Source organism: Nanorana parkeri, unplaced genomic scaffold (assembly GCF_000935625.1).
Source record: "Nanorana parkeri isolate BGI_ZX_2015 unplaced genomic scaffold, ASM93562v1 scaffold4, whole genome shotgun sequence".
Classification (NCBI taxonomy): Eukaryota; Metazoa; Chordata; class Amphibia; order Anura; family Dicroglossidae; genus Nanorana; species Nanorana parkeri.
Window position 1 is genome coordinate 3,955,233 of NW_017306272.1, and position 17,659 is coordinate 3,972,891.

At 42.5% G+C, this 17,659-nt stretch overlaps 1 protein-coding gene across 2 annotated transcripts in view; it reads right to left on the reverse strand.

The window, feature by feature from the left end:
• Nucleotides 1-1,107: 1,107 nt before the first annotated feature.
• The window catches only part of TAX1BP1 (Tax1 binding protein 1), an 82,169-nt gene continuing 65,617 nt past the window's right edge, over nt 1,108-17,659 (reverse strand). The window contains exons 9-18 of one of the 2 annotated variants that reach the window (XM_018576270.1): nt 17,067-17,318; nt 16,716-16,865; nt 16,337-16,421; nt 15,575-15,693; nt 14,133-14,258; nt 12,382-12,477; nt 11,261-11,447; nt 10,040-10,191; nt 2,614-2,699; nt 1,108-1,364 (exon numbers count right to left, since the gene is read on the reverse strand). In XM_018576270.1, coding sequence (XP_018431772.1) covers nt 1,163-1,364; nt 2,614-2,699; nt 10,040-10,191; nt 11,261-11,447; nt 12,382-12,477; nt 14,133-14,258; nt 15,575-15,693; nt 16,337-16,421; nt 16,716-16,865; nt 17,067-17,318 — 1,455 coding nt within the window. In that variant the 3' untranslated portion in view covers nt 1,108-1,162. Of the gene's footprint in view, nt 1,365-2,613; nt 2,700-10,039; nt 10,192-11,260; nt 11,448-12,381; nt 12,478-14,132; nt 14,259-15,574; nt 15,694-16,336; nt 16,425-16,715; nt 16,866-17,066; nt 17,319-17,659 lie in introns of both variants that reach the window. The other variant, XM_018576261.1, reaches the window with a different exon arrangement.

Genomic DNA, 17,659 nt, shown 5'->3' on the forward strand with positions numbered 1-17,659 from the left:
TTCGGTTTTGTTTCGGTTTTTACATTTCTATTTCAGTGCACCTCTAATAAAAACGAGTCGAATCATTTGAATGTGCGTTTGAAGGACGATATCGAAACATTTCACAATATTGTGTTTATTTAAAATAAGATTACAGGAAGAAATTGTGCAACCAAAAGACATTTTAACAAAGTTCATTTTTATAATTTATGTTAAACGAAATAAAAGGTTTTATACAATGCCAAGACAAATGTATTATCTTTGTATAAATTATTGGAATTAGACATTCAATGTTGGAATATTGCAGCAAGCAGTACTTGGGAGTTTCTCTGCTTGATGAAAACTCCTAACCTGGCAAACTATCCATCAACTCCCCCAGTAATCCAGCCATGCCCGCTATCAGCCAATCCCAACGTTTCCTAGAAGGCCAGAGCTTAGCTGGATGTGCAAAATTTAGCAAAGTGAAAATCCCCTTTAACACAGAATTTCCCCAAATCTGCCCTCTTTCCTCATATATTAACAATATTTAAGTTGTGTTTAGTCATTGATATTGTTACACCGACACGTAAGCAGTCTTTTTGAAATCTGAAGACGTCTTCCACCAAATCACAACCTAGCAGACCAGTAAGCCTCTTCTACTGTAGAAATGGACTAGCTGGGCTGACCACAATTCAGAAGAAAACTACTTGTACGTCTCCCTCTTGGGTCTCGCAGCCTCCAGTGTGTGCAGATGAAGTGTGAACATGAAGTTCATGTAACTGCTACAAGAAGAGAAGCACTAAAAAGAAGAAGATCTGCTATGCCAGGCAAAGTCCACAATTACTGAAAGGATTAACACAAAATGAAAAGTAAAAGACATGCAACATTCTAGCACAGGAATGGAAATCCCCGTTAGACCTCACTCATATCTTTAATGGCTAAAGATTCAAAAGGAAGAATGCTTCTAAATGTACAAAGTACAGAGCGATCTCGGCACAGGCCTGAGAAATACTGATGAAATCCTCTACCATAAAGTTACATAATAAGAGATGATCAAACGCCTCCAGCAGTTTATACACAGCTAGTTATATTGCAGAGCAGTTGTGTACAGTGCAGACTGGAGCTGTTGCTTTAAGCAGTTTATTTTCACTTTTAAGGTAAGCCTTTCACCATGCTACAACATTATACACTGAGCAGACCAAGCCTATTCAAAATTTAGGATGTTGCCATCGAAATGTGTCTGGACGTGGCGCTCAAACGCTTGCTGGTCGCAGTACAGAGGAAACTGCTCATTGCACATAGGACATACTTTCCAGTGACTCTCCACGTGTTCCTCAAAGTGGCTCTGCTTATAGTTTGGTGGAAACACCATAGTGCACAGTGGACACTTCCTCTGCATGGTGTACCTGAAAGAGAAAACCAAAGTACAAGAATTACAGACAACTAGAGCCTAGAAGACAGCGGACTCTGTGCCAGACAACTAGAGCCTAGAAGACAGCGGACTCTGTGCATTTGTCTACACAGAGGCAGTAGTAGAGTCTTGTACTATGTTAGAGCTGACGTGTGACACTGCAGCTGTCCTATGTCGGCCCTATTTATAGAGAATTGAGCGATCACATACCACTGGTCACTCAGTTCCTCGATCACCCTGCAGAGAGTAGCGAGTGTCAGTCAACGCTCCCTGCCAGTGTCAGTCAACGCTCCAGCGCTTATTGGAGGGACAGTCAGGAGAGGGGGTGGGCACCGCTGGCTCTGGCTATGGAGTGTCAATCAGGCAGTAGGGTGGAACCCGTCAATAGTCGGGATATTTCCTGTCTGCAGCGCACTTCTGCGCTGTTAGCTTATAGCAGGCAGTAGCCCACTATAGGCTAAGTTTTGGGGCTCCGGAAGACATTAGTAAATGTCCTCCTGTGACCCAAAAGAGAACTAAAGCCAAAAAATGTTTGCTCATAGTTCTCTTTTAAGTGATCTGCTACTAAAGATACACGCTTTCAAAACCTGACGTAGGGATCCAAGTCATCCTAACGGCTAAAATTTCTATTAACTTAGGTCAGCCAACTAAAGGTATCGCTCCAACTTTCTGCTATACACAGAAGCAGTCCTCCATGCCTACTGGTACTCTTGGGTATCTTTAATGAGTAGCAGGGAATATGTGAGAATTTCTTGTTTGCTGTGTGGCAAACATTCAGCTGCACTGTGTACAGTTGGAATGACCTTACACTGACCCATGTAAGCACGGTGACCATTTTAAGCTGAGCTTGCATAGAGGTTCTCCTGAGTGATAAACGGGACTTGTAATTGGCCAATGTGCTCATTATCACAGGCAATATGTTTGGCCATGTTTCCCTCTAAATACCAGAGAACTGGCCCTTCTCCAGCATACTGCACAGGATACCATCTGTGAAAGATATGCCCATGTATAACTAGGAGCTGGGCACATGAGTGATAATCAGGAATCCTTCTTAGAACTGGTGAATCTGATACACATTTTTCAGCCATTTGACAAACTGTATTTAGGATTGGGTAAGTTAATGGAAATCATATGAAATAAGCTTTAATGTTGAACATATAGAGGAGATCTAAAATGTATCTTTCCCTGAGCAATGTAAGACAAAGCCAGCACAATACTTCTGTATATAATCAGCAGCTCATTACCTTGGATCAAAGCAGAAGCCAGATTGCTCTTGTCCGGGGTAGCTGGGAGGATCCTGGTCCAGCTGAAAGTTCATGTCATCATTATCCTGAGGAAAGGTTAAAGACATAAAATCATTATTTGTACTCTACATATCATATGTTAAGCAAAACCTCTCATTGTCTTCCGCCCTTTTCTGAATAACTTTGGATTTTGTGGAACATTTACAAAGAAAATCCTCAGCTGGCTGAGCCAATCACATTACAGTTTGATACAAACCTACCCTGGATCATGCAAAGTGGCCTACGCATGTTTAATGAAAAATTAGATCTGTAGTTTGTTTAAAAAGTTATCTAAACTTTACTTTTGAACATTCCTGATCTTTGCCTTTACTTCTGCACATGGCTGGTTCACACATAGTTTACCATGAACATTTGTAGGGGTCATTGGCTCTTAATTTAATAGCTCTTGTTGTGTACTGTTTTATGACTGTATAACGCCAATCGTATTTGGTACATACCTGTCTGACCTTGGTATGTCCCCCTCCTTTAGAATGCCAATGCTATTCCATTGCATCTTACTGCACATGCCCGAGCACTTCCCCTGAATGAAGCCATTCACTTTCTATTTTCCATTTCTGGAACCTCCCTGCCTGATGCTCTTCCTCTGCCTGCGGGGTGGATCCAGCATTAAGAGCAACAGCGGCCCCAGCTGACCATCTGCCTGCTGGGTGGATCCAGCATTAAGAGCAACAGCGGCCCCAGCTGACCATTCTTCTGCCTGCGGGGTGAATCCAGCATTAAGAGCAACAGCGGCCCCAGCTGACCATTCTTCATCTACCTGCCAATTGGCATCATGCGGTCATGGGGATAAAGAAGAGAACATGTGATGTATGCAGGACACATCACACTCAGTGATTTCAACCCCATTCTTGTACAATGAGGTGTGGAGATATAGGAAAAAGTCATGTGACCATTTCTGAAAATTTGTACTTGGGTAACAAGTAAGTAAAACACTAATTTCTAAGCAGTTATTCTTTAGTTATCATCAAATGTTTACATTCAGAAAAAGGGTTCAATGCAATGCCATTTCATCAGGCGGCAGTAGGGTACCATTTTGGGGTGCATGCTTAAAGAGGTATGGCCTTGAAGCACCCCAAGTCACGGATTTATGGCATTACATATATGCGGAGGAGAGCAACTGCACTTTGGCTGCAGTAGTTGGGCCCTGCAGGAGCATTAACACAGACATGTATATAGCCCCCTCATGTCTATCAAAGGGCAGGTCATAAGACCTAATAAGTGAATGAATGAAAACTGGAGCAGTCAGAATCTGAACAAGTTGTTCATGGCAACCAATCAACTTCTAGCTTTCATTTATAAAGCAAACAGATAAGACAAAATAATTGGTTGCTATGGGCAACTGTTCCAGATACTGTGTGCTCCAGTTTTTATGAATTCTCCCAATGTGTTTATACATCTGCCCAAATATGTTGGTTCTTTAAAGTATCTATAATGAATAAGCTGCCCGTGCTGCTCAGAGCCACAAGAGAGTCAGAGCATTTCTATGGCCAGTGTCAATTTGGTTGTAAGATACCAGACATACATCATACACACCTCAGAAGCCCCGTTCTACCTCACGCCAAAGAAATTTGCTTTGCAACCGCCAGCCGTGTAGAATGGAGACCCCAATTTAGGCTGAGCCAATAACCAGCCTGTAGAATCACTTCTATTAATGGTGATGTCAGCTATTCCTAGTGACCGGACAGGCTGTGTTCAGATTGGATGACTGCTTCCGCTCAACATTACACAGAGAAGGACCATGGGGCAGGCTTACACTGACTGCATGGAGTTCTGAAGAATACGAAACACAAATCAATCTTGGCAAAGCAAAGCAAACGTTGACAAGAAACAATGTATTCCAGAAGGATTTGTGTGGATCTGTATGGAATAACGCACGCGGCTAAACAGTATTCGATCACATCAGCGTGTAAATGTGTGTATAAGTAAAGGGCTGTCACATCCCAACTCCCCCCTCAGCCAGCTGACATGAGCGGCCCAGCATTGAGTGATGTGTACATGGAGCTCGAGTCAGCCAAGCATGTCACTCGTGTCCACTGCACTCAGCCGCATCACTTAAATTGTCCCGTCAGGACGAGGCTGCAGCATATCATCAGCCCTGTCAGCTGTGCTTTTGTTTCAGCAGCACTAGCACCACATGAATGTATCTGCAGCGCACTGATGAGTATCACGGCCAGCACAGGGAACACCGTGTCACTAGCCCGGAACGTCCACTTACACGGCATCATAATGGCCAATTAATTCCAACCTACTATCGCCAATGCTTGTTATTACATTCACAATGTACTGTATGTGCATTAAAGTGGACTGATTACCAAAGCTAACAATTCTATAGAAAACTTCAACTATAAATACCAAACGAAAAGAAAAAAAATGATGTTTTCATTATCCTATGATCACATTACCTGTCCCAGCGCTACTAGTCTTGTGGGCTACAAACTGCATGGAGCCATTATGAGTGTACATGGCTCTCTGTGCTAATGTGGTCACCTCTACCACCTGAACATGGCATGAAGTGGCACAGGAGTCATGGCAGAACCTAATTTCAAAAAATCTTAACCCTTGCAGTGGGGCTACCCCATCAAGAAGCCTCACCCTAAGTCAAGGCTTTCTAGACATAGAAGGGGAGGCTAAAGAGAACAGAGTCAATGAAAAAAGGAGACCACATTGGAAGAGTTTTCCTTCAGCACCCTACAACTCATGGAAGGTGGAGGAGGGAGAATTTTCCAGACGGATAAGTAAGGAGTCAATTGAGCATAATACACTAGCCCAACGGTGAGCCACGGCTACCAACGCTAACCATCTGAGAAGCCTAATCCAGTTGAAGCTTGAGCAGAGCCAGTATCTCCATGCAGAAGGTAAGCTGGTGGGAAGCAATTGAGCTTCCACTGGTATGTGATATCAGAGAGGTGGAGATTTTTCCAATATTTCTGAGCAAAACCAGAAGATGTGTGGTAGAGATCCTTTGTCATTATGGAATATACAACAAATGGGCAAATCTTTTGCAGAGTGACTGGTTTTCAGCACCAAAAAGAAAACCTTTTCTTTTCCCAACTTAGTTTAAAGATCTGGCCCTGAGCATTATCCAGAAACCTTAGGAGGGAGAAGGGCCATAATATTAAAAGGATTCTGTGGTCCCCTGAAAGTTTTTTCAGATAGTGTGAGGGATCTCTGGTAATCGGATACATGTCAAAAAGTGATCTGAAAAGAGGTCCACCAAGGTTGTTTGTCTGTTACTGCCCATTTCCCCAATTCTGACCAGGGAGGAAAGCTTCCTTTCTCAAAGAAAAAACCAGTGGTGAGTGGACATGGGTCAATCCAGTATCTAAAAACATTTAGCAGTGTTAGGAGATCCTTATTTCATTTCCAAGATGTAAGGAGGCTTTACTGTGTGGAGAATGTTGGGTTTCTTCAGAGTCTTTTGAGAACTGCCAAGGTAGCTCCAATTAGGGGGTGTTCGTAAATTTGGGGCAGGGTCATTTCAGGGGAGGTCCACGGAAATGTAGTTAGTGGTTGAGAGGTCCAACCTTATATAGATACCCAAGCTTTCGCCCTGTTATGAAGATGCCAGTCTGTTATCCTCTGCAGGTGGCACTGCATGGTAGTGAGAGGGTAGGTAAATGTCCAAGTATTTTTAATATGGGTAAGCGACCAAGTTAGAGGAAGTCAAATATCAAGAAGTCACCCGCACCCCCATACAGACGCTAACAGGAACTTGGCGCTTGAAGTGACAACACGGATGGCGCAAGTTATGGACAAGTCAGAGGAAGGACTTCTCTAAGTCCTCACAAATAGTAGTACAGATTGATTATTAGATTTAATAATGTGGCGTAATGTTTGAAGTTCTGTATTGTACCCGACAAAGCTGTTGGGCTCCGATAAGGAATATCTTATAACAATAATATCCCATATTCTGGGCTTCAGTTCCTTTTGCGGATACCAAGCAAACACCCCCAGAACCACTAGGGGAGTATGAGCTTCCTGTGGCAGTGTGACTGTCCTGTGTGCGTCTTAGTAAAGAAATGTTGCGTCCAAACAGCAGAAAAGCAACTAAGCTCAATGTGAAGTAATGTCTCGAGTACTGACACAACCAGGCAGCTGGTGATAAGGGCTTCAGGCAGCTGGTGATGAGGGCTTCAGGCAGCCAGAGGTGATCAGGTTGCTATAGGCAGGCAATAGAAACAAACTGGGAGATCCACAAGGTGCTTTGCAGCACTGTACCCAAATAATGACAGAGTCTGGAAAGCACCACAATGCAGAGCCCAATGCCTGAGGCCACATGCCAAGCAAGCCCTGCACATCCAGTCCAGCAGGTTTAGGGTTTGACCTCCAAAGCTTGTACTAAGGGGCTGCCAATCCAGATAGCTGCAATGTATCAACCTCATGCAGATGGCACTATAGATATACGCACATACTTATGTACATGTATACATACACATATCTTTTTCTCTACTGTCTATAGAGGGACAACACCAGCATTCAAAAAAGTTGGGTATATTGCTACCTAAAGGAGATTGAGACACTGGGAAACAGAAACATTGTAAGCCATCCCCTCCTGTAACCCACGTCCACCAGCTAGCCTCAGTTTTTTTTGCCACAAATATACACTTTTTTGGAGGGGGGGGGGTTCACATTTCAGCTTTACGTTTACATATTAAATTATATAATGACATGGCTCATGCAAATATATTTCTTTGTAGCAGGCTTTGTCCGATACAAAGGCAGCTTGGTGTCAGTGATGAACATGCGGCTAATTAAAGTGCCCCCACTGACTAAAGGAGAGCATTTCCCATCATGTATAATGTTACTGCCAGCGGTGGGAGCAGACAATATGCAAAATATGAGGTAAAGGTGGGTGGCATTACTGAGAAAACACTTTAGACCTCAAAACTGGCAAAGGAAAAAAAACTCCTGACAGGCCTCCTAATTATCTTCAATCAGAGACACAAGGGACGTGAAGCAGGAGGGAGAAATGGTTGTTTTCTCCATTATGGGTGCCGGGTGCCATGGCTATTATCATAGCTGTCAAAGAACTTATCACTTTCTACAAAGGTTAATGGCAATTAAACACAGCAAACTAGACTAAATGAGGAACAGGTCATGGAACCACTGTAATGCAAAGAGCACACTATTCAACAGATAAGTATCTCTCATCTCTTGTATTTTGCGGAGCTCAAGAGGGCCTCCAGTCTAAATGTAGAAGTGCAAATCTAACAAACACAATGACATTTCAATTTAATTTAGGGAATCAAAAAGAGAACTTGATGTACCATGCACTGTATAGCCATGGCACAATTATCAATACTCTAACTGTGCCAAAAGAGGTTATCCGACTAGTACATTTGTGAGACCGGTCGAGGAGCAGTGGAATTTGTTATCAAACTTTTCAAGCAACAAAATGACCATTCTGGTCCCACTATAAATTTCATCATGTAAGAGATAAGCCGCTGCATGTCAGGAAATGACCTCTACCTGATCGTATATTATATATAGGGACATGCAGTGCCCACAAAGTCAGAGGATAATGAAGATTGGCCAAAAATTCCCAGACCTGCTAATCAGATGAACTCCTGTAGTGTATGGATACCATCCTGTACCGTTACAGAAAACTCCTCCTACATTTAGGAAAGATCTTGGAAGTCCGTGCACGCTCTGTGTAAGATAAGAGATCCTACCAATGTTTGATCAGGAAGGTATAAGCAATTAGTTCCACTGAGTGTGTTGTCTCTACCCTGGCATATCCATCACTGTACAGATTTTGCCTATCTGAATTAGGCCCCTATCACACAGGTGGTCCAATCGGGTCAACCTGTCACTTTCAGGTGGACCCAATTGGATGCCCAATGCTTGTCTATGGACAGTTGGGTGTAAATGGACCGGGCATCCATTTGCAACTGGTTACCCCCGCTTCCGGCCAGGTCCAGAAAGTCAAACGAATTAGAAATCCGTTTCACCGGACCTGATCGTGCCAGATTGGGGGTAATCGTACCAATGTTTGATCAGGAAGGTTTTCCATAACAGTATATATGTCGATTTACATCAATTTCCCCATAGACTGACATAGGTTCCGGCAGTTTTAGTTCTTTCCTCCCTCGCAAGATGGAGGAAAAAAACTGGACGGAGAAAGATGTCACAACGGTGACATCCAATCGGTACTGCTTTGATCAGGAGGTGATCCTCCTCTTGATCAGCCCATGTGAAAGGGTCATAAAGATCCCAATATTTTAAGCAGAGGCATATTCCTCAGTGCTCTACATAACATAACAAACCATTCACAATGTTCCATCTCCTTTAAGAACATATAACTTCATTTCCCTACTGTAGTCCCAAAAGCTCAATGTCATGGCGCTTAGTCATCTTTTATGCCTTCCTGCACTTAACAGAGTGCTGTGCATTTAAAGTCAAAGCAAAGGTTAAAGTCCCTAACCAATACATATATATGTAACAAAGGGATACAATCAGGAATCCATGCAACTTCAGGCAAATGTGAAAAAAATAATTTTAGTATGTAGTTTTATGTATCATAACATTACTGCTGGTATAACTGGCTGAATCTAGCTTTAGATTATCCTCCCACCAATCCTTCAACAGCAGATATGAGACAGCTGGGAGATTATGCATTGCGAGGCACTGGGGTATTAATGCTTTGCCTACATTATGACAGTCTCTGGGAGCGGAAGGGGAAGGTGTTTAGGCAGCTTACACACAGTGTATGAATGCTCTTTTATGATCCAGTGAGAAGGTAGTAGACACAGGGAGCTGCCAAACTCCAACACTGAAAACTGGTGTCATCTTCCTGGCTACACAGAGTGTAGGGGTATGTGAATCACAAGGCCAGGTCACATGCAAGTATTTCAACTGTGTATGGAGTTGCCTGACTGAAATCCTGCCTCACTTATGTTTCATTTCTTAAAAAATAGAAGAGGTCACATTTTATTTATTGAAACAATGTAAAGAACTGTATATTAATATCAGAATGACATGTACTAGTGATTTATCTAAGCTGCTGACATGGGGATGAGAAACATCTGCACAGAGAAGCCAAGTGTCTCCAAGTCTGCGTCTTACTTGCAGTAGGATGAACATTGCTACCCCTGTTAAATTAGCTACCTTGTCTTTCTGTCTACAATACTGAAGCCAATTCATAAATCCAAGCTCAGATCAAAGGTGCTGTGTGCTATCTGAGACAGGAGGATTTATTCTGTGGGTAGAAGTCAGCACTACAAAAGAAACACAAACTTCACGCTTATTAAATGTTCATCTAAAATAAGCTCTGTGATTATTTTGTTTCAGTAATACATAATAAACATTAGCAGGCGAAATGAGAACAAAATACCATTACTAGTTAAAACATAAAAGTTGGACTCACTTGATTGTTATCATCAGGATCTTCCAAGCCATCCGGCCGGCTGAGGTTGCGAGCAGGCTGACTGCAGACTACCTTGCTTTCATATTCCCATAAAGGTGCCTGTGCTGGAGGCCCCTGGACGTCATCTGGGTTAAAAGCACCATCTGCCCCATCTAAGTACCCAATATATCAGTATATTAACAAGGGATGCAATAAAAGAAAAATATGTATTACAAAGATCACAAATCCATACATTTATACATACAGCGTCACAGCTTTGATCTTCACCAGTGGTATAGTGGTGAGGTGTACTATCGCTAACATCACTGAATAAAATAGCACACTTGGTTATAATGCAGGTGCCGACAGGCATTAGGAACACAGAGTAGGGGTACTAAACTCAGATAAAACACCTATCAAATGTAAGAAACATTACTTTGGACCTCTAGTTCCAGGTCACGTGAATTGAAACTGAAGGCAGTGCACTGGGGAGTCTATAGTTAAATATAATGAACGACGTAGACATGCTAGAGCTGCAACAACTAATTGACTAAATCGATAATAATCTATTATGAGAATAGTTGGCAACTATTCTCATCATCAATTAGTTGGTTGGGGAAGAGAGAGAGAGAGAGACAGAGAGAGAGAGAGGAAGAGAGACATACACAACGCAAAACTGCTGCAGGTTTCTTGACCTAATATGCTAGCTCCGGGGTACGTGTCCCTGAGTCAAAGTACTGAAGATCTTTACAGCTTAGAGTTGCATTTCTCTTGACTCTAGCTATTGCCCTAGGGCCTGCTGCATCTACATAGTTTAGAGATCAGGTATATTACCGTGTTTCCCCGGAAATAAGACAGCGTCTTATATTTTTTTGGCTCAAAAAAACACACTAGGTCTTATTTTCGGGGTAGGTCTTATATTTTAGCAATTCCCAAAAATAGTACTAGGTCTTATTTTCGGGGTAACAGGGTATATATCAGTATGTTTATATCTTATTCACATCAGAGCTTTGGGATCATGTGACCATTGAGGTCCAGAGCTTGACTTCTATTAAATTTTTTACAGAGAACGAGTCTCTCCATGTCTGAGTGAGGATGGACACAACTTTAAATAAAGCTGTCCACAGTTTCTCTATAGGAATAGACACAAGGAAGAATATGATTGGCTGCTGTTGAGCAATACAGAATGTCTGATAAGCCGCATCCTCTGACAACGCTAAACACAGCCCATGACCCACTCACCTCTTGCTGACTGGGATGCATATGGATTTCCAAACTGCAGTACAGGTGGCTGGATTGGGATGATGGGAACAGATCTGTGCTCTTCACAGTACGGATTGAAAAACTGTAAACCCTGGGAGCTGCTTCCTGATAATGTGTGACCACTGGCCATCCTTTCCGACAGTCTTTCCAAATTTATTTCCAGTTCCTAGAATGCAAAACTAGCATTAATCTTCTCATATTTAAAGTGACCCTGTCACTACAAGGCCAAAAATGCTAATTAAAATATCTGCAGAAAAAAAACTTAAACTTAATTTTCCAGCAATCTGTGCTTTGAAAATGCCACAGTGGGTATCCAACACTTCTGGATGTGTGAATTCCCCCCGCCACATATGTCAGGTGGGAGGAACCACTGCTTGCGACAGGTAAGACGGGTATTCCAGTTACCCAGCTAGACGAATAACGAATACTTGCAGAGCTGCATTGTGAAGACGTTCCAAGACAGAGGCAGCCAGAAAGGCGAGCATAGAGCCTCTGTTTTCTGCAGGTATTGCCCTTTGTTGTTGGGCCCTGTAGGGACCATGTGGTGGATTTAAACAAATACTGACTGCATGTATTGTGATTTTGGCCTAGCCTGAAATTACACACTGCAGTGCTTTACTTAGCAGGTTGCTTGACTAGATTGCTGTGATCTGGATGCTGAAAATGAGCAAAAATTTACCAAATCGATCCAATGTAAGTTCTTAGCATTTGGGCTGCTTCACATAAGATCGGTAATAGATGCCACAGCAATTCACTACAATTCAGAGTCCCTCCTCTTAAGCAAGAATTTAAAAGCACCCCTGATAAAGCCAGAAGGCACCCCAGGGTACCACAGCACACTGAGAAAGGCTGCTCTAGGTCAGAGATAGGCAAACTCCAGCCCTCCAGCTGTGGTGCAATACTATGAGGCACTGCAAGGCTCTGCAGCCACAAGCATGGCTTCCAAAGGTAGTGGCATTATGAGATTTGTAGTTGCACCACAGCTGGCATTTGCCTACTCCTGCTCTAAGTGGAAAACTAGTACATGATATCCCTACTGTGTTCCAACTGAACCAAGTCACAGCATTCTATGTGAAATAAAAGTTACAAAACCTTCTTACCTTTACAGTGTCCTCCAGTCTGCCCTTTTCACTTAGCAATACTTCAACATGGCAGGAGAGTTCCGATATCTCCCGGTCCTTCTCCGCTGACTGAATCTGCAGTAAGAGACTCACTGTTATCATGCAGAAGAATTTCACATCAACACATAAGGTTTCCGATTCCCAGGTACTATAGGCCTATTTCTGTACTGCTCCAATAGTTTATATCGACTGATCGCTTGGACCCTAGTAAGACATGATTTCTTTTATATACACTCATGCTATAGGGATCAGTTCCCTGTTAGCAGCGAAATGAAGATATTCTTTCACTGGCATGTAGCTAGGGGTATGATTTACGTTTTTCAAAGCTGACCACCATGGCAGTTCAACAATCAGGTTGGTGACCTCACTTTTCACCACCGTAGTCAAGCAATAGAGCTTGGCCACAAGAAACAACCGCAACCAATTGTATGAACAACAAAGGAACAATGCACAAAGACTAGATCATCACTGAACACTCTACTCCTGTAAACACATTGAGGAAGGGAGACTGGCAGCAATGTGTAAGCAATAAAGCCCTGTGACTAGCCCAGCATGTTGACCCTCTTGCTCATTGCTTGAGAGCCCCTCTGCAAGAATCACATATGTATGGTATCCAGATATATTTAGGTACTTAGCAATGTTTTTGTACAATTGCATTTAATTACTTTTTCTTCACAAATGTTAAGTGACTGGATCAAATGTTTTTATTTCTGCAAGGAGTTCAGCTTTAACCTCACGTTTTGTGTTTCTTTAGCCTGATTTTTTACCATGTTAATATTTGCAGAAGCAACAAAATGTAGAAAACAAAATTCAAGCAAATCATATTCAGTATAGTAAGGTATTCCAGGTGACCAATGTTAATAAAGCCAGGGGGATCCCTATGAGGCAGCCTAAGGCGGTTGCCTCAGGTGGCATCTCACTGGGCCACGTGAGGGGGGCACACTTGTATTCCCCTTTCTGGCCAGAGCGTTCCGGGCTGCTAAGAGCTCTTAGTAGCCCGTGATGCTCTGGGTGGCACGTCCTGCCCGGCTCACTGATGTCACTGGTTGCCAGAAGCTGAGTGGGACACTCTGGCTGGAGTCCCGCCCAGCTCCTAGCAACCAGTAACACCAGTGAGCTGGACAGGACACCAAGAACCTCCCACGTCCTGCCCCCTGTGGAACCCAGAACTTCCACCACAACAGCCGGCACTGACCCCCTCAGCCTCCCCTCCCCTACAGAACGTGCGCCAAGAGTAAAAAAATACCCCATCCCCACCCCCTCCATTTACCCCCCGGGAACTTGCATTCCAAGCTCCCCCCTCCAACCACCGAACCTGGTGGCAGGATGCTAGCACTAGCATTAAAACAATGGTCAGTGGAAAGTCAGTGGTCTCTGTTCTCACTATGAGAAATGTTCCTTACACTGGTAGCCGGTGAGAAAAATAACCCCTTACAGATAGATAAAAAGATCAGGGGTGTCAGTGTTTACTGGCTAAAATTGCTCATTTCTCAAGGAACCCCATGCAACCCCTGCAGGAACCCTATGGCACCACTGAACCCTGGTTGAGAATGGCTGCATTAGAGGGATGGCAGCCTGCCAAGATCTTGACTCATATACCAAGACGATTTCAGGATTACTATCTTAGCAATAAGAAAAGGAAATCACCGTGCAGGGTGCACAAAGTCCAATACTTTGATGATAAATTTCCTAACGTGAAATTTCTCTATGTGTTCTGCCCAATGTCATACCTTATACTGGTCTTCAATAGCTGCTACCTGTAGCTTGATGCTTTCATTCACTTTCAGCTGTTCCTTCCACTTTACCTCCATCTTGCCAGCACTATCAGCTAAAGCACTGCACTTCTCCTTTTCTTCCTGGGAAAACAAGAAAGTGTCAATTGCCTCTTGTAACACAGGATACCAGCAAATTAATCTTAAATAAAGACAAGGCACAACTGCACAACACCATGAGAACTAAAGCATCATTTCATTTTCACACTCCCTACCCGTATACCTACTGTGCATTCCTTTTTCCATCGACATTTACTAAATTACCCTCCTCAAGCATCTTCTGTCGCTTCTTCATCATTATAAATTTACTGTTTGGCATGGCTGATCTGTACACACTAGAGCCCTGATGCGGGCAGAACAAAATGTTCACTGGAATTACCAACTAAAATTAAAAAAACTGGCCTAGTATTTTAATGTGTTTCTAAAAAAAATCACCCAGATTACTCAAGCATAAAAAGCTACAGCTGGAAGATCATTGTCAAGATCACATTCCAACTGCGTTGCAGGCTCCAGAGAATGCAGACATGTAGTAGCTCATCTCCTGAGTCTCATTCAGTATTCGGAGCCTAAAATGACCGAAATGCTAAAGAATGAGCTTTGAACTGCTCACTTGTGTCAAGGTTCCTGCTGACTAATCAATGTAATGCTTCAAATGAGACAACTAAAATTAGATTGCTTTTCTTATGCAACAAAAAGGAGAAAATGTTGTCCAATTAACCCTTCATTGGATATGTAATACATGTCAACATTTATGTGGTGCCACATTGTACACCTAGAATCTGCACTGCATTCTGTGTAGCTTGTAGGCTCCCTTTACATGGGCTACCTGATCGAGTCAACGTGTCAGTTTTTCAGGCGGACCCAATCAATGTTAGTTAATGGGCATCTGTGTGTAAATGGATGGGCATCCGTTTACACCCAGTTACCTCCGACTCCGGCCAGGTCAAAAGGAGCAGTGTTCGGTTTTGACGAACCTGATCATGTTGGATCAGGGGTAATCTGATGTCAACGGACATATGTCTGTTTACATCCGATTTCCCATAGACAGACATGAGGTCCAGTCACTTCGGTGACACCTGATGCATACCGCTCCGATCAAGAGGGGATCCGTGCATGGATCTCTTCCTGATCATCCCGTGTAAATGGGGTCTAACAGCATGTTTATCTGTGATTAAATTATGATTTAACACAATCACATGATGTTGGTTTTGTGACAAATTACCTTCTGGCAAAGCAACAGGGATACCTTCGTGTGGCAAACAACACTATCCAATAAATAAAGAGCAATCGTTGCATAGCCTATGGAGGAGGTTTTTCTACTGTATGATGATTCGAGCAGCACAAATTCAGATGTATAATGACTAGCAGAGTATTGTAGTAAGATATGATGGGTCACTTACTGCCAACATTTGCTTGCATTTCAGATATTTTTCGCTTTTCTCTGCAATTTCTTTGCTCATGTCTGCCACTTGTTCTTTTATCACAAATTCTGGTACACAGTCAGAAGAAAATGGATTCACTGTGGGAAATAAATAAAACGGGTGTTCACATGTGTAGACTCCTAAGATTAATACTCTGGGTGTTTCATTTCCTTGTACAGTCTAAAGAGCGTGTTTGTAAGACTGGGATAGAGACATTAGATAATAATGAGCACAACTCGGGCAGGGACTGGTGTGAATGATTCAATGTTTCAACGGCGTGCAGCGCAAGTTACCAGTTTCATTTAAAAAAATACATCTCCTTTTTTTTCTGATAAAGGCCCCGATTTACTGGCCTTTTATACTGCATTTGAGAGTATACCAATATAGCATATGATCAAAGCCCCACACTCACAAGCTTTTTTTTATTGCACGCGGATGTGTAGGGATGCTTCCAAGTTCCCAAGCATTTGTGTGATAACAAGTGTGCTAGAGAGTCTATAGCTCACCATGGTGGACCTATACTGGCAATCTTCTCAGTGTTCTGTGCACCCTAAACATTGCCTGCAGCATGCGAGTTGTACTAAGCTCTGCAAGAACTGTCATATTTAAGAATACCTAGAACCAACATGGTTACTTTGTACACACATTGCTAATTGTTGATACTGTTAAAACTACAAAATCACCATACAGTATATGTGTACCTCTATGGTATAAAAATCTACTAAATAAACACATTTTTACCTGATGGAGAAAAGTTTGAAGCCTCTGTATTTGCTGCCTGACACAACACATGTACATCTACCCCCTTTTGTTTCTCTTCTGCATTCTTCTGATATACAAGAGAAAAACATACAAATTAAGCAAACCTCAAAGCATTTGCAAATTTCTATATATTTTATGCATGCCTCAGTATTTTCTACTCATGAATAGGAGTGTGGACATAATGCCAATGATTTCATGTGGTGCAAAGGCTGTAGTGTTTGACTAACACTTGATACGACTGAAGAGCAAAGCAGAAACATTAAAACATGGCATTACAGAAATAACCCTTTCGGATCACAGATGTGCATACCACTTTAAACAACAGCAGTTTAAAGCTTTACTAACACAGACTACTTACAAGCTGCTCTGTGAGCTTTACAACTTGCTTCTGGAGTTTCTGGCATTCCTTGAATTTATCTTTATAGTGATCGGCTGCCATTTGTAGTCTCAACTTCAGGTCTTCAACCTCTTTTCGAAGCTCTTGCTCCACTCTGCCGGTCTCTGTGTCCTAACAAAAAATATATAGTAAAGTTGATAAAGCAGAAAACATTTTCCTGACTGAATGGAAACATGTAAGAAAATAAAAACTTAAAAACTCAGGGGCCTGACTCAACATACATATTTAAACTGGTCAAGGGGCCACAAGGCGTCCTCATGCAACACAAAAAACGTCAGTCTAACATGTCATGTCACCCTAATTTTATTATACCTGTTCCTTTTTCACATAGACTGTAGTCATTTGCCGCTGTGTGTCTCGTATGCTCAGCTCAGACAAAGCATCAGCAAGCTGCTTCTTCACACTCTCTGTCTCAAGGCGTGATGTATGCAGGTCAGACATGGTTTTATCTCGTACAGTTACTGCATCACTAAGTTCTCTGGACATGAAGGAAACCTCTTGTCTGCTGGCTTGATGTTCATCTTGAATCTTACGAAGCTGCCGTTTTATTAAACCAATGTCTTCCTGTGAAGTATAAATACAAAGAAGTCATGAATTTTGAAAGTCCACCAACTGTGAAATAGATGATACAACAGAGGTTTTAAAAGCATCCTGACCTAAGGTATCAACAGTGCTAAAAGTAAAAGCACCATAGACTACTAGTCAATGCCGGTGTCTTTGTGGAGCTTCCTGGCATTCTAGGTACAATCTTTGCATAGAGATTCTTGCCAAAGATGAATCAACTGCACTTCACAGCATTAAGCCTCATCCACTCGCTTAATTTGACTATTAAAAGCCAGACCCTCTACTGCCCATTGATGCTCTGGCATTGGACAAGGTACAGTGGCGTAACAACCGGGGGGGCG